Source organism: Verticillium alfalfae, genomic scaffold, assembly GCF_000150825.1.
Source record: "Verticillium alfalfae VaMs.102 supercont1.1 genomic scaffold, whole genome shotgun sequence".
Taxonomy (NCBI): Eukaryota; Fungi; Ascomycota; class Sordariomycetes; order Glomerellales; family Plectosphaerellaceae; genus Verticillium; species Verticillium alfalfae.
The window spans coordinates 2,042,929-2,061,790 of NW_003315038.1; the positions used below are offsets into that span (position 1 = coordinate 2,042,929).

Consider the following 18,862-nt stretch of genomic DNA (forward strand, 5'->3'; position numbering starts at 1 on the left):
CGTCGAATCAGATCAGGTCCAATTGCGAGCAAAAGTTGACGGAGCTACCCGGAAGAGAGAATCGGATCACGTGAGCAGGCTCAAATGGCCGATGTGGCGCAAGAAAAGTACAGAGGGTATCGGGATATTGTGGTGCGGGGCCATTGGGGAGGATATGTATCTTTCAAGGCTATCTGACTAACGGTTATGCAAAAAATGCCTCCGGCCAGCAAGGGGGCGCGTGCCATCTGTTCCGTGAACAGCCGGGATTGAGCTGATGAGGCGTGTTGAGACTGGCACGAGCCGCCGCCGTCGTCTGCTGAATAGGCACGGTAGGCCATCGGCGTTGACCAATTGCGTCATTCGTACCACTGTACATCACACCCTCATGCATGTCGCCCGCCAAAGAACCGGAGCGGAGGGAGCAGAGCATCGAGCCTGTGACACGGCCTACGCTTGCCGTAATCATCTTCAAACTCACAAATCCCGAGGCATCTCTGGGAGCCCCCGCGCTTCTATCTCACCGACAATTCAACTGTTGAGGGCAAAGGAGCACAAAACGACGGCCTCTGTCAGCCAAACCTCGCTTCATCGCATTTTCTGCCTCTGGTGCTCGTGGTCCCACTCATTCGGGTCGCCGCATTGTCGTCCTCAGCCGGCGCGAACGGCCCATCAACTCCACTATCGCTCAGTGCCTGCCTGTGCCGGTCAGTGGTCTAGCCTCCACTGTTCTGTCCCGTCCAGTCCAATCCACCACAGACGACCTGTGCTGTACCGAGTGCCTGCACCGGCATTCAATTCTCACCCACTTCCTCCTCCCACCATCAACCTCCACCACCGATACGACGACCCTCTGCCCCTCTGCCACCTTGGTGCACTGCCAACTCTCACCTTGCAGGCGGGCAACATCAAATCGCTGCTCCCAATTAGAATCCCGATTTTTTTTTCCAAAGTGGTAGATGGCCTGCGAAACCTGAAGGTCGGGTAGTGTCACGGCAGCGTGGGAGCCATTCCCCGCATACCGCGACACTAAGAACGAGTACAAATCGCCAAAGACGCCGACGCAGATAAGAACACTTCGAGTCGGTACCATAAACTAGCCGCCGTTTGAACAAGGATCGTGATTCCCTTGGCTCGCTCGCCCTTCCATCATCGAACCACAAAAGCTGCCGAAGCAAAGCCAAAAACGAGCAGTTCTGTAATGTCTCCCGAGAACAACCAAAACCCTCCACGAGGAACTTCTCAACCTTCGGAAGACGACGAATATGGTCCATATCCCACCTCTACCTACCCTCACTATAGTAGCGTCCGGTCTATTCCGGTACCCACGTCACAGCGAGACGAGGACGGCGGCTCGGAGGAGCCATCCGCCGGTATGACCTCCTCGGGCGTTGCCCTTTCTCCGCTCGAAAAATGGGCTGTCAACGCTTCTCCTTCTCAATTCAACGCTCTGGCCGGTGCCATTGGTGGTTTTACCTCGGGCGTCGTCACATGCCCGCTCGACGTCATCAAGACTAAGCTTCAGGCGCAGGGTGGTTTCAATCCAGTCTCTAAGGGCAGACATGTAGGACACCCCAAGCTCTATGACGGGCTTACCGGAACCGCCCGAGTCATCTGGCGCGACGAGGGTATCAGGGGCATGTACAGGGGGCTGGGTCCTATCGTGCTTGGGTACCTGCCGACATGGGCAGTCTGGTTTACCGTCTACAACAACAGCAAAGACTGGCTAAGGCATCGTCATGGTAGGTTACCCTTGGATCGAATGGTTCCAGACCTTCAATGTCCTAAGAGTCGGGCCCTTGCTGACGCATTTCTGTTGTAGAAAACCCGTTTGTGATCAGTTTTTGGTCTTCTATCATAGCTGGGGCTAGCAGCACGATGTGACGAACCCATATGGGTCATCAAGACGCGGCTGATGTCGCAAAGTGTTGCGCACCGTACAGGTCAGCACTATACGCAGTTCCCAAAGTCGGGGAACACGCCGACGTCCAGGCCGACGCTCTCTACGCCGTGGCATTACAACTCCACACTCGACGCCGCTCGCAAGATGTATACATCAGAAGGCATTCTATCCTTCTACTCGGGCCTCACGCCCGCCTTGCTTGGTCTCACCCACGTTGCAGTCCAGTTTCCCGCTTATGAGTTCCTGAAAACTCAGTTCACGGGACAAGGAATGGGTGCCCCCCTGAATGGAGAGAGTCCCTCGTCGCACTGGATCGGTGTCCTCTCGGCTTCGATTCTCTCCAAGATCCTGGCAAGCAGCGCCACCTATCCTCACGAAGTTGTCCGAACGCGACTGCAGACACAGCGGCGACCAGTCGCGGGAGCAGAATATCTTCAAGGCCTCGGCATCAAAATCTCCAGCTCGGCGACGCCGGAGGAGGTGGCCGCGCATCAGAAACAAGTGCAGCCCCCTGCGCCAAAGTACCGTGGTGTCGTTATGACCTTCCGCACAATCCTCGCCGAGGAAGGCTGGAGAGCTTTTTATGCTGGCATGGGGACGAACATGATGCGCGCGGTACCGGCAGCAACGGTCACGATGTTGACATATGAGTTCTTTATGGAACAGTTTAATCACATCAAGGCGGAAGGGCGGAGGAAGCTGGGCCACGAGGATGTGTCGCTTGACGCAAGCCTGTAATGATGGCTGGGCAGTGTATGGTGCGGTGTGAACCACGAGCGAGTGGTGTGGAGGGAGGTGCATTCTTGACCGGGCGTTCCGAGTTCACATGGAGTATCATCGCTCTCGCTGTGTATTTAGGGCTCATTGTGGGGAGAAGATCGGAACACGGAATGGAGGTTTCCACATATACCCCTATCTTTGGTTGTAGGTATAGACAAATCCGATCCAATTCATATTACTACTGGTTACATGTGCCCCTTCACAATGCACACTCGGATGACCTCGCAGACCATCCTTCTCTCAGTCGGCGCACCTCGGAAATGGACACCAACAGCCGAGGAGGCACTGTGACCTCTACCTGATGGTGATTTTGTTAACATGTAGGCTGCTGCGGTGTAGGATTGGTAAGAGCTTGTCCACCCTATGCGACGCCCAGCATATCAAGCTGCGAGGTTCTTGTGAAGGCACCTGACTTCCTTTTCTCGAGTCGCATGCTGCATGGTTAGTTGAATGAGCCTTATTTCTTGAAGCACATGCGCCGACCAGACTCACAGCTTGCTCCCCTAGCGGTACGGATGGACGACCGCGTGTATGTGAAGAGGAGACAGGCCATCGTGAAGGCTGCCAAGAGGTGCGACCACCCGTCTTTGCGAGTTGTTAATTTCTGATCATAATCAATATTCAAGTGAATCGGACATACCCTCGGGTTCAAATTGCCTCTCGGGGCCATTTCGTTTTCATTGTGACAGCAGGATAATGTCGTCTACGAAGTGGACTGATTATATCGACAATAATGCGTGCCGAGTATGGAGGAGGTACGGCGGGGGTTTACATATGTACGGCGACCCAGATTCGCCAATTTGTGAAAACAAGACTCGATATATGCATAGTGCCACAACACATCACCGAAATTACCTATATACCTAGGTACCTTTGCTGACAGTTGAGCATCTCTGGGGAGTGCGAGCACAGGCCACCAACACGAAAGCTTGTCCAGGATTAAGGAGTGCGTGATCGCAGCCCGCAATGCGCATGCTACTGTGGTCTCAAAAGGGCCTGGAGAGCTCCCTGGGAGGGGGGTGCGCTACCACTGATTGGTCTGTCGCCAGGACGACGTCTACTGTTGAGCTCGACATTCTCCTGGCCAGACCTCACTCCCAAACTTTGCTGTCCGTTTTGCATTGTCCATCCTAACACTCACGGGACCTCGTACTTGACGCTCAGGATTCAGCAGAAACGTGAAGAATTTGCACACTCGTGGGCCCAGTATCACAACATCTAACTCACTTGTTGCTTGACCTCAGAATCCATACCCGCTCTCCACCCACAGACATCATTGCTTGTCGAACTCGTAAGGCCATGTTCCCTGAGTCCGACCCCGCCCCCGCCGCTGCAAAGAAGAAGGCGCCAGCAGCCAAGAAGGCCGTAAAGCCGGCGCCAAGGCCGAGGAAACCGATGCTCCCGAAGAGAAGCCAAGGAGGTACCCGTTGCTGCTGCTGCCGTTGCCGCCAAGCCCGCCAAGGTGGGCCGAAGGCGAGGTCATCACACTCGACGGGGTTCGGTGGCGAGATCGAGACCAACGACGGCAAGAAGACGACACTCAAGGCTCTCGTGGACGAGAGCAAGGCTGGCGTCGTCCTTTTCACTTACCCCAAGGCGTCGACGCCCGGATGTAAGGACCTACTCCTCCGCACGAACCACCGTAGAGTATGCTCGCTGACATATTGGCCCTTGCGCGCCAATAGGCACAACCCAGGTGTGTCTGTTCCGCGACTCGTACGAGCCGCTGACGGCTACTGGACTCGCCATTTACGGCCTTTCGGCCGATTCGACAAAGGCAAACACTACCTTCAAGGAGAAGAAGGAGCTGCCTTACCCTCTCCTGTGTGACCCGCAGAGGACGCTGATCGGTGCAATTGGCCTGAAGAAGGCTCCTTCCGGAACCCAGCGCGGTGTTTTTGTCGTCAACAAGGAGGGCAAGATCCTAGCTGCTGAGCCCGGCGGCCCTGCCGCCACGGTTGAAGTGGTTAAGAAACTTGTCGAGGAACTGTCAAAGGGTGAGGCGGAGGGGGCGAAGGAGTGAGGAGCTGTGGGGGTGCGAGTTCGATGAATGACTGGTGATAGGAGAATCCGTCAATATAACACTCACACGAAAATTGCCTAAAGAGACTCGGAATTCCGGACCCCGGCGAGTATCTGCGCTCATCACATCGGGATCGCGCCATCAGCTCTTTTCACTGGGATTTATGAGCCTGTGACGGTCGAAGGCCAGGACTATTGGCGCATCCCCTGAACTGGGATCACCTCGTGAGCATGTATAGCAGGCAGATGGTGCGCATCGGCACAGCATCGAGAGTCGACGTAAGTAAACGTAATGAGTATCTACGTGAACTTGAAATATGGTGATGGATGCTTTCATCCTCTTGATGCCCTCAGGTCGCTTATGTAAGGCTATGGCCACCAGCCAATCGGAGTTCTCTAATTGACATGACCCGCCCGACGCTGGCAACGACTGACGAGCAACTCGAACCATCCATCTTGTTGAATTTGATCACGAAGTTCGCGACCCCAATCTCTCCCCCACAAGTCGTCAAAATGGCATCGAAGGCAGTTGCCAAAGCTGCTGGTGGTGTCGTGGAGATCTCCAAGGTAAGAATAACGATCAATTGCGCCGCAGAACCACACATTTCCCGCCCTCGGCGGTCGCCCTCTTCTATACGACGACGGCGATGACATGGCCCTCAATCGCTCCGGCCTGCTTCTATTCTCGGCTACCCAATTCAACGTGTCGCTAGCCAACGTGCTGATTTCGTTGCAGAAACACACACTTCAATCGACCGGCCTCTCCGAACGCATTCGTCGCGCCTTCGCCATCGACCCTAACCGCTCGTCCGGTGTTCCCCTCAACCCTGTCTTCCGCAACCCGGCCCCTGGCGCCTACGACCCCCTCTCCTACAACGACCCTGTCACCATTCCCGCCGGTGACATTGCCGACAATGCCTATTTCAAGCGTGATTCTCGACGCGCTTACCCTCAGACGAGCGTCTTTGGCCAGCCCGATGTCGTGAGCCTGCTGACCGTCGGCTCCGCCGCATCGCCGAAGGTTGACCTCATCGGCGAGGCTGGTGCGAAGGCCCTCGTCAAGGCCCAGGCCGAGGGCGAGAAGGGCGGCCTCGCCGTTTTTCTGCAAAAGAAGAGCCCCGGAGAGGTGAAGCAGGATGTCTTCATCGGCGGCCTTCCTCCGACGCCAGCGGGAACAGCGCAGGCAGCGGATGGAACCTGGAATGTACACAAGTACGAGCCCAAGACTGAGGGTTCATACCCCGCCGAGTGAGTGCATCATTTTCCTCCACTGTTTAATTCCTTTGCTGATTTTGACTCAAGGTACTCTTGCCGGTCATTCGTCTGAGTCAAAGGGTGTAGTTATGGCGCATGGGAACGTTGAACAGTGTACATGGAGAATACAATAGATTTCATTCAAGAAGTCGCTTTTGGAGCCTTATCCCTGGGTGGTTTCTATTTTCTTGGTCCGTGTCTTGTCCCCAAGGCGCGACATCAGTAGGCTCGCCCCTGTTGGTTGCGCCTCGTGAGGCGACTGACTGTCCGGGCCCAGGTTGTTCTCTAGCAATTCTGGCGACTTCAGTCGAAAGCCATTGAAAGCCCTATGAACACCTGGTCCACCCCGACTTCGACCTCGTCTGATTAAACTTCAAGCGGCTCCTCCTGCCTTCCCATGGACAGCAGTTTCACTTTCGCCAAGCATCCGCTCAATGACCTTGACCTTGCCCTGCGCCTTCTTCACCCGGTCATCGAAATCATTGACGGCGTCGTCGTTGTTTTCAGTTGACAGAGTGTCCGGTTCAACAAGCGCATGTGCCACAATGATGTTCTTCTCAAGCCTAGAATTTGTGCTCGGAAGCGGCGGTAGGAGACACTTATTCTGGGCTCCTGTTGAATTTTTGACCGTCGTCGATGCGGGACCTGCTGGTGTGCTTGCCGCCACCGCGCCTTCTACCTCGGCGGATGATGGTGTTCGAACTTGTAGTCGATTTGCCCACACCAGTGACTTGCCATAAAGACGCCCACTCTCCAAAAACTTATCATAGCCGTTTGCCAGTCCGACGGAGCGGCCCTCGATTTTACCGGCCCTGTCGCCATCTTTTGTGCCTTGGGTGTAGCCTTCATCATAGAACCTTTCTTCAAGATTCATGACGTCGTCGAAGGGGTCTGTTGTCGCGTGCGCGGGACATTTTGAAGAGTGGTTGGACCAGACTGGCGTGTCCGACACGTGTATATCTGAGGTCAGAGCAGCCTTCAAGTATTACTGCCCCAAGCCCGGCGTTGCGATCTTGTATCAAAAAGCGACCAACGATGTGATGAATGAGTGAGTTGGGCTGCACAAGAGAATGTGAAGGCGGGGCAAAATCGGGTCAGAGTTCCCTTTTCCCAACTTTCGCTTTCAGTGAGCTCAGTTAAGTAGCTAACGTACTAGTCGGCCTCATCACGATCACCAATCCAACTAGAACAAGAAATGCCCTTGAGATAATAGCACCCCGAAGACGACAGAAACCTCTTATATGTTTAAATTTCTAGCATTTGAACATCCATGAATCCTACTTATTTGCCCACTGGGATTTTTACAGCTTGCCTTGAGAGTGGGGTCATCGATGCTCGTCAGCGAGCACCCAAGACATGTAAGCCACGCTAAAGGGCGCAGATGCGCGCTGAAGGGCGTACGCTCCCCCTCCCTCAGTCACCCAATACATCCAACATTACCAACCAACCAAGCCCGGTTACAGTGACCTTGCTGCGTAGAGGTCCCTCCCGGAATCGTACTCACAGTGCCTTGGTGGCATTCCCATGCACTATTGACATATAAAGAACAGCGTCCACGTCGTTTGCATCTCATCGTCATGGCTTCTCGACTTATCCCTCGTTTTCGTCCTGCCCAGCCCAACTTATCCACCATCACCCGGTTCCAACACAGTATGACATCCTCCGCCGCACCTCGTAAGTATGAGTGGCTTGTTGTCGTTCCTGACAAGCCCAATACCCTCGCCAAGCGCCTCGAGGTCCGCCCGTATGTCACACTCGAGCCCGCAGTGTATACTCACAAAGGCAAAGTCCATATCCCGTATTGTCCCTCCTTCTTACGCTATTTTAGTACGCACTTCAAAAACCTCCAGGACAAGCTTGATGCCGGTATTTTTAAGATGGGGGGCGCTCTCTTGGACGATGTCCCTGCGGATGATGAGCCTTCGAGCTTGAAATTCAACGGCAGTACTCTGGTTTGTCTCGCAGAATCCAAGGAGGAGATTATGGGTTGGCTGGAGAAGGATGTTTATGCTGAGGCTGGAGTCTGGGATCTTGAAAAGGTAAATCTAGTCCCGCATCGCTGCCAATACTGCTTTACTAACATGTTTGTCAGGTCCAACTGTGGCCAGTATGTTCCGCCGCTATCCTTCCGTTGCCACAACTGAAGAGCCCAACCGACTGACATATTCACAGTTCAAATGCGCCTTTAGACATCCCGTAGAACAGTAGGGAGACTGTTGTATAATTTGAGCGACCCATGACCTTAATAGACACTACTCGTGTGCGCTCAACACATCATTATGCCGTGACCGACACAACGCCCTCAATTCGCCGATTCCTGGATTCTCCCCTCTTCAACCTGAAGCCTCCGCCTGTAACAATTAAATAGTACAACCGTAGACTCGAAAGAGTGCGGTAGAATGACCGCGAAAACACCGGGGTGACCACCGAAGTAATAAGTCTGCCGCATATCTTGACCGGAAACTCCAAATACCGATTTCACATGCCTTGAGTCAAGCATTTGTCGCACAAAGCGCGAAGGGAAGCTGGAAGTCAGGCGGAGCCTTGAGCACACACTCACTTAAGCTGTGACCTGACCTTCGGACTTGTTTTCAAGCTTCGAGTCCTCGAGAGCCTTAGCGAGAGCCTCGGTTGAGGCCTCGGCATCCACATCCCCAGACACTGCCGTCTCTTCCTCGTCATCGTCCACGTCCGCCGCCTCGGCTGCTGCCTCGGCTGCAACTCGTAGCTCGTAGTTAATCTCGAAGCATTCGGCCAAGAGTTCGTTTACGCTTCCTTGGCCTTCAGGAATATCGCCGTTGAACATGAACTTGCCGTCGACTCGCAAGTTGTCAATCGAGTTGAGCTTTGCAACCATGTAAGCGAGGGCTGTGCAAACAGCATCATCCAAGGCATACCTTAAGGCTATAGGGGTACAGCTCCCTCACAGTTGATACTCCACCATTGTTCCTGACCTCGATCAAGCATTTCTTCAACGTTTGAAGCTGATTGAAGGTAGGTTGCAAAGCTTCGGACACTGGGTTCGACGAAATCATCAGGAAGTAGATGTAACCGTAACTTCTGCGGACAAGGTACAACAAGGTCTGGCACTAGAGTTAGGCGTCATCATGTATACGACGCAGCGGGACTTACCCTCTGAATATAAAGCTCTGCTTCTTTGCCGTCTTCATCCTTCCAGTTTCCGTTTACTCGGCTTTCATCGATTTTGTCCAGCTGGCGCTGAAAGTCGTACAGGTCTGCCTCGCGAAGGGACCACTTGCTAGTGATAGACAGGGTTTCAAGGTCGTTCCTGATGCGTACTAGAATGTCATAGGTGGCTTTGAACGGCTCAGATATCACACCCCGCCTGTTGAAAAAAACCAGTCAGCGTCTAGAGCAAGGATTTGATTGTCATGCCAACGTACCTTTCGAGAACAATGTCCGACCAAAGCAAACACTTCCTCAACAAGAAGTCGACATCCTCGCTGCCTGCCGGTTGCCTGCCATCTACTGTCAAGTACTTATTGGCTTTGACTTTCTCGTCAACCTCCTTCAGCTGCGCCCGCAAGCTTTTGACTTCTGATGCCGAAAACTGAGAAACAGACCTGTAAGTAACATTCAAGGCAATAGAGGGCAAGCAGTACCAATACCTTTGTGCGTGTGTTGGCTAGAGATATGGAGCGCAATATAGAGATGAGCTTCTCGTGCACCTTTGGCAATGGGTCCTCCAGACGGCCTAGGCGCTTCTGAAGGCTGGCCAAAGACCTCTTGCAAAGATCGAGTCGGTTCATGAGAAGGGTAATCAAGTACGGCGAGGAATACTCGGAACTGTGCTTGATGTTGCGTGACAACTGGTTGAGTGTCTCCGAAATAGATTCAAGATCCTTGGCGCTGAATAAGTCGACTTCTGTCAAGTGGTCCAGTAGTCGCTTGATGGTGGCGGTAAGAGCATAAGCAGCCGGTGCGCTGTTGTTCTGGCCAATCGTCATGAAGCAGAGCGAGAGAAGCTGGAAACAGCTATCCAGCACTCTATCGACTGTCAAGAGGGTCAGAATGGATTGCAAGGACATATCACTCCTATATGCCATCGAAAGTGTGGGTAGCTACCTCTGTTCTCCTCAATCTTCTGGTCGCCGGAACGAGATTCATTGAGTCGGCGGACTTGCTCAACGGTTTCCTGGTATAAAGGAATAACATGTTGTTTTTGCATGTACGTCTTGCGATCCTGCTTGAGAAGTTGCAGTTTGTCGCGGATAGACACAAGACTATCGAGGACCTCCTGCTCCGCGGCATCCTTCGGTGGCGGGAATGTCGGAGTGTCCATTTTGTTCTCGCGGAGGGAAGTTCTCGGCTACCTGATGTGTACGAGCCTGCAAGAAGGGTTGTACTGTCTTTCGTGATCTCCGAAGGATCTGTGGTGACGGCGGAGGGAAAGCTTCGAAGCTGGGTGCAGGCGCAGATGACTCGGGTCGCCTCGGCTGAGGACGCTGCACTGCGGCTGGAGCGCTGGGTTGGATGTATTCGGTCGGATCAATAGGTAAGGATATGTTAGCAACGATATTAACGAGAATGCGCCTGACGTTGATATGTCACTTTGACGATGTTCGCGGTTGATGGTAAGATCTCAAAGTACCGACAAGCTGAAATGTGATGGAACCAGCAGAACGTCAGAGGGTCTCTGATGGCCGTGCAGGAGGTCATAGTGGGGGGAGGGGAACATCACGACGGAAGTGGACAAGGTGGGGTAGACGCAAGTCCCCAAGGCGGCACATCAGCAGGGGGTCTGCTCGATCGGCCAAGAGGCAATGCCCCATAACCCAGAAATGATTGGCCGGAGCCGGCAGCCAACCAGAATCGATTGACGGATCAGAGGACCCATTTATAAATGCCTTTTCGCTTAGGTCTCAAAGCCCTGCTAATTATCTTGGACGGGCAAATTCAGTGTGGTGACTTCGCGCTTGTAATCTTAAGACTTCCTTTCGAGATCACAACCGCATTGCGCCTGACAAGCCTACCGATCAGTCTCAACCTACCGATCACCATCACAATGTCGAACGCCGAACTTGCTTCGTCCTACGCGGCGCTCATCCTCGCCGATGAAGGCATTGAGATCACTGTGAGTTCCGATTGCTTCCTCTATGTCGCGGGGCAGACGTAGCGACTTGCAGAACCACAGGCAATTTGCTAATGGAATAATGTTCACCAGGCCGACAAGCTCCAGACCCTCATCAAGGCCGCGAAGGTCGAGGATGTCGAGCCCATCTGGACTTCCCTGTTCGCCAAGGTACGACCGATCACAGCTACCGACGACAACGGACTCTCGGACTAACATGGGGGATCACAGGCTCTTGAGGGCAAGGACGTGAAGGACCTTCTGTCCAACGTCGGCTCCGGTGGCGGTGCCGCCGCCGCCCCCGCCGCTGGTGGTGCCGCTGCTGGCGGTGCCGCTGAGGCCGAGGCTGAGGCGCCGAAGGAGGAGGGTAGGTTTATTACCATGACCCCACAATCTCAGACGATCGAGAACTAACACATGGCACAGAGAAGGAGGAGTCGGACGACGACATGGGCTTCGGTCTTTTCGATTAAGCGATTTAAACCCGCAACGACGACAACTTCCTTCCCTTTGTACTTCAACTGCATGGCTCCGGAATTTCTGCGAATCGCACGATCATAAGGGGTTGGATGGAGGCACGATATCCGGCTGCCTGGACGGAGTAGCTTCTCATGAAGAACGCTCTCTACACGGAGTTCACAGGGACAACCTCAAAAAATTCCACGATGAGTCTGACAGAACAATTGGGGAATTGGAGAGACGTGATGCCAACAGTGATATCTCGGTGCGTGAGTTTGTGTGTGTGATCAGGCTGGGACATCTCACGAAGAGCGTGAACTGCAATTGTATGTGTGTATGTGCTGATCTAGCACCTCCCGTCACCTTGTAACGGCGGCTTCTTCATCCCGACGCCAAAAGCTATGCAACCCCATGAGTCAACCTTAAATGTCCGTTCCGTTGTCCGCGGAGTGGCGCCTCATTTGACAATCAGAACAGAGCTAGGCACCAGACCGGCTTCCTTTAGTGTCTTGCTGAAGTCAGTCGATCCCTCAAAGGTTTTCCTGGGGAAGGTGGTCGAGAAGCTCGTCACGGCAATACCGCTTTCCGACTGCAAGTGCTGCGCCACTTCGAAGAGCGTGGTTTCTGCAGCAAATGTCTTGAGGATATTGCCGTTTGCAGTCTGAAGACGAAGTCGGGCCTCTGAGTGGTTTGCGGTGACCTTGGGAAGAGAGGAAGCAGTGACAGGCCCTGGTGCAGGCGCCGGATGGCCCTCTCTCGCCGCCTTGGCCTGTTCAGCTTTACGACGGCGGTCCTCCTTGTCCGCCTCAATCTTCGCCTTAATGCGCTTCTTGGCTTCGAGATCGTCGAGCTTCTCCTGGCGCTTGCGGGCAGCCTCTTTGATCTGTTCTCTTCGCTGGAGCTCTTCCTTCGCATCCTGACTCTCTTGCGTAGATTTCTGGCGGATCGACTCGTTGCGTTTGTTTTCCTCTCTGTCGACAGCAGCCTGGTTGGCTCGCTTTGCCTTAAGCTTCTCTCGTAACATTTCGAGCTTTTCCTTCTTTTCCTGCTCAGTCAATGGCGCAATCTCTTCAGTGGACTCAGAAAAGTCTGTATGGTCGCTGTACAAGCCTGTCAGCGTGCCCCCAATAACAGACTATTACTCCAATGAGGCTGCCATACGTTTTGGAAGCATGAAAACTAGCAAGATCTTGATTTTTAAACAGCTTGCCGCAGTCATTGCAGACAAGTGATTTGGCCGTTCCGCTTTCGAGTGCTTCGATGTTGGCCTTCACCTTGTCGGCATCGTCGGCGTCGTCGTCGCCGGCGGCGTTGGCGTTTGAGGCATTCACAAGCTCTTCGAGCGGTTTATCTTGATTATTTTCCAGCCATTCAAGAGCACCCTGCACTGATGTAGCTCGGTCAGTACTTGGGTCGAGACGGTAGGCTAGACCATCTTACATCCACCAGACTGCTTAACTGCAAGCTCGGCGCGTGCACGTTCAAAGCCCATGTCGAGCAGGAGGTCAAGATCGGTCTGTCCCATATTGGCGGCAGAGTGTGCAGTGGTGTATTGTAGGTAGTGGATTGGCGGGGATAGTTGATGAAGGGAAGCTCTTGGGGTGGATCACACGTATAAGATTCCGATGGTTGTTGGTGGTAACGTATAGTTAAACCGAACGGATTGCTCCAACCAGAGCATTCTGTCCAGGAGGCATCACTTTCGATGAACCCACTTACGTCATCCATATCAGGGCCTTTAAGGAGGGGGTTTCTTCATTAGAAATTCAAGGCCAGCCCCACCCATCACCTGGAGGCCACTCAAGGCAGCAACAGAATGTTGGAATCATTGTCCGAGTACATGATGCTGGATTGTTGCTGTAATGCAGTAGGCCCTCCATTGCAATCTGCTCATCCTGCCTAATGAAGCGGTCCCTCAGCCCCCGCTGCACGCCATTGGTGTGATATATACACAGCAGTTGGTACTGCCCAGCATGATCCGTGATGGTATGCCTCCAAATTATATAATAATGCTCGTTGTCTTTACAGAACGGTGTAGGAAATGACGGAATCACGTGCTGGTTGTGAGGGGTCGAACGACCGTGGGCTCAGTGCCAGCTGACTGAACGGAGGGAGAAGAAGAAACAGAGGAGAGTGGATCCCTACGGAAGAGCTCGGACCAAGTGCCAGGTCCAGAGCATCTCATTACGTCGGGGCGCTGTTGCCAGCTTTAGGTTGCTGGTGATGCAACAAGACAGAGAGAGCTACGGACTTTCCACACAACCCGGCCAACTTTCACGAGACAGTACAGCTGCAACCCTCGTCCGCAACCCCCCTCACAAGCTGCTGAGATCAAGAGAGATTTCTCCGAATAAATACTTGCGCACCAAAATAAACCCCTATCGCCATCATGTCGGTCGAGATTGAGCCCTTTGAGCTCAGCTTTCAGCGTATGTTTGCTTGCAAATCAGTGTTCCCCCTTCCACGTGCTGCCTACTGACTATAGACAGAGCCCTTCACCGTCGAGATCTCCAGAACCCTGCGAATTAAAAACCCCAACCAGACTCCTATTGCCTTCAAGGTATAATCATAATCAGTCCGCGTCGCAAGATGGTGTGGCTAATGCGACAAAGGTCAAAACCACCGCTCCGAAGCAGTACTGCGTTCGCCCTAACTCTGGCCGCGTTGAACCTGGCCAAGATGTTGAAGTAACTGGTATGGAGCAGTGTGCTAAAGCAGCCAACATGAGCGCTGACATGAAGAAGTCCTATTGCAGGCCATGAAGCAGGAGCCTGCCCCTGGCACCAAATGTCGCGACAAGTTCTTGGTGCAGTCCTGCCCCTATTACTGGTGACAAAGAATTTGCCAGCATTGCCAGCGTCGTAAGAAGATCTTACTTGCGTGCGACGTATCATACCAATGCCTAATGAGGTGATTTGCAGCTCGAGACCTCCGATAAGTCCTCTATCCAGGAGAGGAAGATCCGTGTGAACTGGATCACGTCGTCTGAGGAAGGCGCCAGCGTTCCTGGCCCTGCTGTGACACCCAGCCGTCGCTCAGTTGCTGATGGTTCGACGGTTAGTTCCCTCCACCTCAACTTCCCCCCTCGTAAGGAAATGACCAGATTGAGCTGACAGGCCACAACAGAATGACACTCCTGATGTGTCGCGTACCTTCTCTTCTCCCGGAGAAGATGCCCGATCAGGTACCAGCCCTGCGCCTCCGTCTTACAGAGGTGCCGCCGATGCACAGTCCCAGCACGACGCAGGCTCCGATCACGACCAGTCCACCGTCTCTGCCGCCACCGCCGCCGTGTCCCACACTGTTCAGCTCACGTACGAGGAGATCAAGGCGAAGTTGCAGCAGGCAGAGGCCAAAATTATCGCCCTTCAGGAGGGAGGAGGCCTCCGGCAGCGCGTCAAAGCGGGGACTGAGAAGCTGCCCTCGACGCAGGAAGCCGCCGCGGCTGTGCGACAGAACGTTGACGGTGTCTCCGTTCAAATCGTCGCGCTGCTTTGTCTTCTGAGCTTCCTGCTCGCCTACTTCTTCTTCTGAGACACACGTGGTAGGATCTGTATTTTGGCTTCCCACTGGACAACAACAGAAGACGCCAATCGCATAGCGGTACTGGAGTATGAAGAATGGTGGGCGGCCTCTCACGGGGGGCGCAATTAGGACGGGTTCTAAATACTGTGTTTCAGTCTTCAGCGTCACCGCCATGAAGGGCTGCGACCGTCGATTGGCTCATGTTTGGTGATGTGAGATGAATATTCGGGACGGGCTGGGAAAGGGGTGTTGGCCCCCCTGGAGCTGGGCGCGAGGTGTCTGCTCATACACACACTCTGTACATTTTGTTCCCTTAGTTTTATCGACTGTGCATTCGGCACATTTTGTGCGTCGTCGTGCAACGTGAGAACTGCAGGAACCTGCCGCATAGCGGCCCAACGGTTGTAGCACGACATTACTGGCGCGAACCAGGAATCCAATGGTATCATACTTTTCATGTCTATAACAATTTCATTACCAATGCAAACATGGTTTACCAAGCGTTGTACCAGCACAATGGGCAGAGCCTTCCTCTTCTTTGGCAAGTCCATTGGCCGATTTCCGTAAAACATCTATGGCTCATCTCGGCTTGGCTCCATTTAGCACCTCGGCCGACTGCGGCCTACCTCTTCGCTTGACACGGCTCTTAATGCCGACGTTCTCATCGAAAATGAACCGCCAGATGGCATAGCTCCAGCTCTCGTGGCGGGGAAGATCGTCGTAGAACTCATTGGCGATGGCCTTGAGCTTGGGCAGACGGGTCCAGGGCACGGCGGGGAAGTCATGGTGCTCGTTGTGTAGGCCGACATTGTACGTCAGGAAGTTGAGGGGTCCGTAGTAGGAGAACGTCTCGGGCACGGGCACGGCGTTGTTTGGGTCGCGCTGTTCGGGGGTGACGGTCTCGTAGACGTAGTGTTCGGCAATGAAGTGGCCTGCAAGCGGGTGCAGGGAGCCGGCGAGGAAAGACGAGAGGAGAAAGTAGAGCAAGGCATTGGGGCCGGCGAGCGTGATGACAGCATAGTCGAAGGCGAGCTGGACGGCGATGTTGAGGTAGTGAACCCAGGTGAATGGGATGCGGAAGATAGCCATAGGCCGGACGGCGTAGAAAAAAATCTGAAACGTGCAGAAGAACGCCTTGCCCAAGATGCTGTCGAGGAAGATGCCTTCGAGCGCAGTGGGCAGGTCGGTGTCGAGGCCGTCAACCCCAAGGGACTTGTGGTGTGTCAGGTGGTAGGGGCGGAAAGATGCCGAATAGGGGACACCGATAGGGAGGTTCGCAACGATGGCGATGAGACGATTGGCCAATGGAGAGCGGAAGGCGAGGTTATGGGAGATTTCGTGGATGGCGAGGAAGAGGTTCTGGTTCGCGGTGGCACCGAAGATGTAGCCAACTGCCCAAAACTTCCAGTCAAAGAAGGAGGTATTCCGGAGGGTGTATGCGAGGAAAATCTGGAGGGACACGACGCCGGCGACGACGTACTTGGTCAGAGGTTCGGGTCCGCAGAGCTTGGTAACCTACAAAGAAACAGACTGGTCAATTGGAGCTGCGTAAGTCAGGTATTCTCTCCAAACTTTACCTCAGGGTGGGCCTTGATAATGGCAAGTCGCCGTGTGCGATGCGGCTCCTCGGTGTATGTCCAGAAAAAGTCGCGGTGCTTGACCTCTAGAGGATCGCGCTCCGAGTCGGGAGGCAGCTTGATATCGTCGGTGCTGAGCCTACCCTTGACAGTGGCAGACGAGGCCGACTTGCGCTTGGAGGGCTGGGTGACCGTCGATGAAGCAGACATTTTGACTTTGTAAGAGAGTGTAGGTGTGGTGTCAATCAGAAGATGAAAGAGAGGGACAACCGGGGGATCCTAGGCCTTCATTGATATATGACGAAAAGAAAATTCAGCGAGGAGCTGCTCGTCCTTCGAGGGGCAAGGGGAGGCGAGACAAGAACGGAGGGGATCACGCGTCGGAAACCGCAAATCGACTGATGGAGGTCGGAGTTGTTGGAATGGGGGACAGGATAGGGGTTCCAGAGGCTACTGTAGGCCTCGCGCACCAGTGCGGCAAAAGTTCAGGGCATCGAGAACACAAAGTCAGTGCTCATCTCCTGTAGTAGCGGGGCACGGGTATCAGTGGGGATCGCCACCATTTAGACACTGCCAGCATCCAATCATGAGGCATGCGCACTGCACGTAGCACTGATTTCAGCGTGCTTCAGGGGTAAGGTGTTGGTGAACTGAGCAAAGACCAACCTCGGACGGATGTGCATTCTAGAAATCTGCGCAGCTTCCACGTGCACGTGAGCAGGATCTGTGCTACTTACTGCTGTCCTATATCTTATGCTGCTGTGTATGTCCGACATCTTGCCAGGAATTGCAGCGCCACGGCTGCTCTCATCGTCATAGAAATCTGTTGTGTACCCAGTACGATAATGCTGCGTTTTCGTCGCTAAGAATGGTCACTAAAACTGAGACTGACATGTTGACAGGTGACCTCCTGCTCTGTGCCATCCACCATTCACCCCACGCGATGAACCATCAAAACCCTGAAGTTTTCGGCCGCCAGCAAGTCATCAAGGGTTCAGCCGATAGTCGATAGCGCGCTACATCTATACATGATAAGAAAATGGTACCCACACTACAATCTTAGTATTTGAATTAATACAAACACTGCAAACAGTACAGTAAACTTAAGATATTTAAGTAAATAATTTTATATTATATAAGTAAAGTCTGATTGATTTTGTATAGAAATAAATATGATGATACTTTTTGGTAAGTATTTATGACGCTAAATAATATTGAGTGGGTAATCAGCTGCTTTGGGCCTTTAGTGGTTCACGTGAAGATAGGCATTAGATTGTACCTCAGGTCAAGCAGGGAGGAAGCTCCACGGTAACTTTATCGTCCCATGGCATTGTGCAGGGCCGAAAAATCAAGTAGCCCACTCGCTGCAATTTACCAGGCTAGGTACCACCGGCTTGCCAGCCTCCTCCAGGTTCCAAGAACCAAAGTTACACCGTGAGTCGCCAACAAACGCAGATAGCTACTGTTCAAGCCTGACCGTGGCCACTCCAGATTTGTGTGATCACGTCAACACGAGTACTGCGCACCCAACTCACGCGCCACTACTACCTCACCGACCGACCGACGACGCAGAAGAGGAAGAACTGAAACAAGCAAATCGCCTTTACCCGACGAGTAGAACTCCGATCTCACAGCGGCTTCTATCACCTGCTGCTTTTTTTTACGGTCTCGACTGTATCGCCGCTTCGTCACTTCAACTCTACCCCCAAACGGCGCGGCTCCAGCTAGCCAGCTTGTCGCGCCGATGTGGTGGTTCTTCCGCTTTATCTCCAGCTCCATCTTCCTGCTGAGCATCGTTCTTTCCATACCAGTCGCCCTTCGATGTTGGCGGCAGAGACAGCGGCTTAGCCTACAGTCTAGCATTGTTTGGCTTCTACTTCGTGCTCTCTACTGTTGCGGCGGCGACGCCAGCCACGTCAAGAGTCCGCTGGACCATATCTCATCTACTACGGCTCTCACAGTGGATTGTCCTTCCCGCCTTGTTAATATGGGCACTGGGGCGCTTTGCCGTCGATGCTGGGAGCAGTAACTGGGTCGAGAGGACCCTTCAAGGCCTCGCGACATCCAAGTCCACCACATGGAACGAATGGGTGTTCGGCGAGAATGGTGTTCTCGAGTTCCTGACCCTGGGGGGCTGGGATAATACTTTGCGGTACTCGAGCCCTGTGTTTCAGCTGATGGAGGGCTTCTGCAGCTTGTTGGTCATTCAGGCAGCTGGCCAGATCACGAGGTGGCTTGTTCATCGGGGTCGCAGCGATACGTGGATGGTGA

The 18,862-nt window shown here is 53.6% G+C and overlaps 10 protein-coding genes across 10 annotated transcripts; 6 read left to right on the plus strand and 4 right to left on the minus strand.

Annotated features, from left to right (window-relative positions):
• Window positions 1–1,180: 1,180 nt before the first annotated feature.
• VDBG_00615 (NAD+ transporter) lies at window positions 1,181–2,620 on the plus strand (the record flags this gene model as incomplete). The annotated part of the gene is made up of 2 exons (XM_003008887.1): window positions 1,181–1,721; window positions 1,923–2,620. The coding sequence occupies 2 exons, from the start codon at window positions 1,181–1,183 to the stop codon at window positions 2,618–2,620; spliced, it is 1,239 nt and encodes a 412-aa protein (XP_003008933.1).
• A 1,341-nt stretch (window positions 2,621–3,961) lies between these two features.
• On the plus strand, window positions 3,962–4,685 carry VDBG_00616 (peroxiredoxin DOT5; the record flags this gene model as incomplete). Its single annotated transcript, XM_003008888.1, has 2 exons — window positions 3,962–4,274; window positions 4,348–4,685. 2 exons carry the CDS (start codon window positions 3,962–3,964, stop codon window positions 4,683–4,685), a joined length of 651 nt encoding a protein of 216 aa, XP_003008934.1.
• Window positions 4,686–4,915: 230 nt separating this feature from the next.
• Window positions 4,916–6,011, plus strand: VDBG_00617 (NADH-ubiquinone oxidoreductase 21.3 kDa subunit; the record flags this gene model as incomplete). Its single annotated transcript, XM_003008889.1, has 3 exons — window positions 4,916–4,963; window positions 5,421–5,932; window positions 5,987–6,011. The coding sequence occupies 3 exons, from the start codon at window positions 4,916–4,918 to the stop codon at window positions 6,009–6,011; spliced, it is 585 nt and encodes a 194-aa protein (XP_003008935.1).
• Window positions 6,012–6,311: 300 nt separating this feature from the next.
• On the minus strand, window positions 6,312–6,991 carry VDBG_00618 (conserved hypothetical protein; the record flags this gene model as incomplete). Its single annotated transcript, XM_003008890.1, has 1 exon — window positions 6,312–6,991. The coding sequence occupies one exon, from the start codon at window positions 6,810–6,812 to the stop codon at window positions 6,312–6,314; it is 501 nt and encodes a 166-aa protein (XP_003008936.1).
• Window positions 6,992–7,401: 410 nt separating this feature from the next.
• On the plus strand, window positions 7,402–8,162 carry VDBG_00619 (conserved hypothetical protein; the record flags this gene model as incomplete). Its single annotated transcript, XM_003008891.1, has 3 exons — window positions 7,402–7,682; window positions 7,767–7,977; window positions 8,139–8,162. 3 exons carry the CDS (start codon window positions 7,516–7,518, stop codon window positions 8,160–8,162), a joined length of 402 nt encoding a protein of 133 aa, XP_003008937.1.
• On the minus strand, window positions 8,144–10,569 carry VDBG_00620 (conserved hypothetical protein; the record flags this gene model as incomplete). Its single annotated transcript, XM_003008892.1, has 6 exons — window positions 8,144–8,783; window positions 8,836–8,998; window positions 9,171–9,284; window positions 9,343–9,509; window positions 9,568–9,953; window positions 10,025–10,569. The coding sequence occupies 6 exons, from the start codon at window positions 10,239–10,241 to the stop codon at window positions 8,499–8,501; spliced, it is 1,332 nt and encodes a 443-aa protein (XP_003008938.1).
• A 355-nt stretch (window positions 10,570–10,924) lies between these two features.
• VDBG_00621 (60S acidic ribosomal protein P1) lies at window positions 10,925–11,698 on the plus strand (the record flags this gene model as incomplete). The annotated part of the gene is made up of 4 exons (XM_003008893.1): window positions 10,925–11,033; window positions 11,124–11,201; window positions 11,262–11,397; window positions 11,457–11,698. 4 exons carry the CDS (start codon window positions 10,965–10,967, stop codon window positions 11,501–11,503), a joined length of 330 nt encoding a protein of 109 aa, XP_003008939.1.
• A 248-nt stretch (window positions 11,699–11,946) lies between these two features.
• Window positions 11,947–13,014, minus strand: VDBG_00622 (DNA-binding protein; the record flags this gene model as incomplete). Its single annotated transcript, XM_003008894.1, has 3 exons — window positions 11,947–12,589; window positions 12,651–12,876; window positions 12,930–13,014. 3 exons carry the CDS (start codon window positions 13,012–13,014, stop codon window positions 11,947–11,949), a joined length of 954 nt encoding a protein of 317 aa, XP_003008940.1.
• Window positions 13,015–13,878: 864 nt separating this feature from the next.
• VDBG_00623 (conserved hypothetical protein) lies at window positions 13,879–15,023 on the plus strand (the record flags this gene model as incomplete). Its single annotated transcript, XM_003008895.1, has 6 exons — window positions 13,879–13,918; window positions 13,979–14,049; window positions 14,102–14,176; window positions 14,245–14,295; window positions 14,411–14,545; window positions 14,616–15,023. 6 exons carry the CDS (start codon window positions 13,879–13,881, stop codon window positions 15,021–15,023), a joined length of 780 nt encoding a protein of 259 aa, XP_003008941.1.
• Window positions 15,024–15,593: 570 nt separating this feature from the next.
• VDBG_00624 (dihydroceramide delta(4)-desaturase) lies at window positions 15,594–16,801 on the minus strand (the record flags this gene model as incomplete). The annotated part of the gene is made up of 2 exons (XM_003008896.1): window positions 15,594–16,529; window positions 16,592–16,801. The coding sequence occupies 2 exons, from the start codon at window positions 16,799–16,801 to the stop codon at window positions 15,594–15,596; spliced, it is 1,146 nt and encodes a 381-aa protein (XP_003008942.1).
• Between the last annotated feature and the right edge of the window lie 2,061 nt (window positions 16,802–18,862).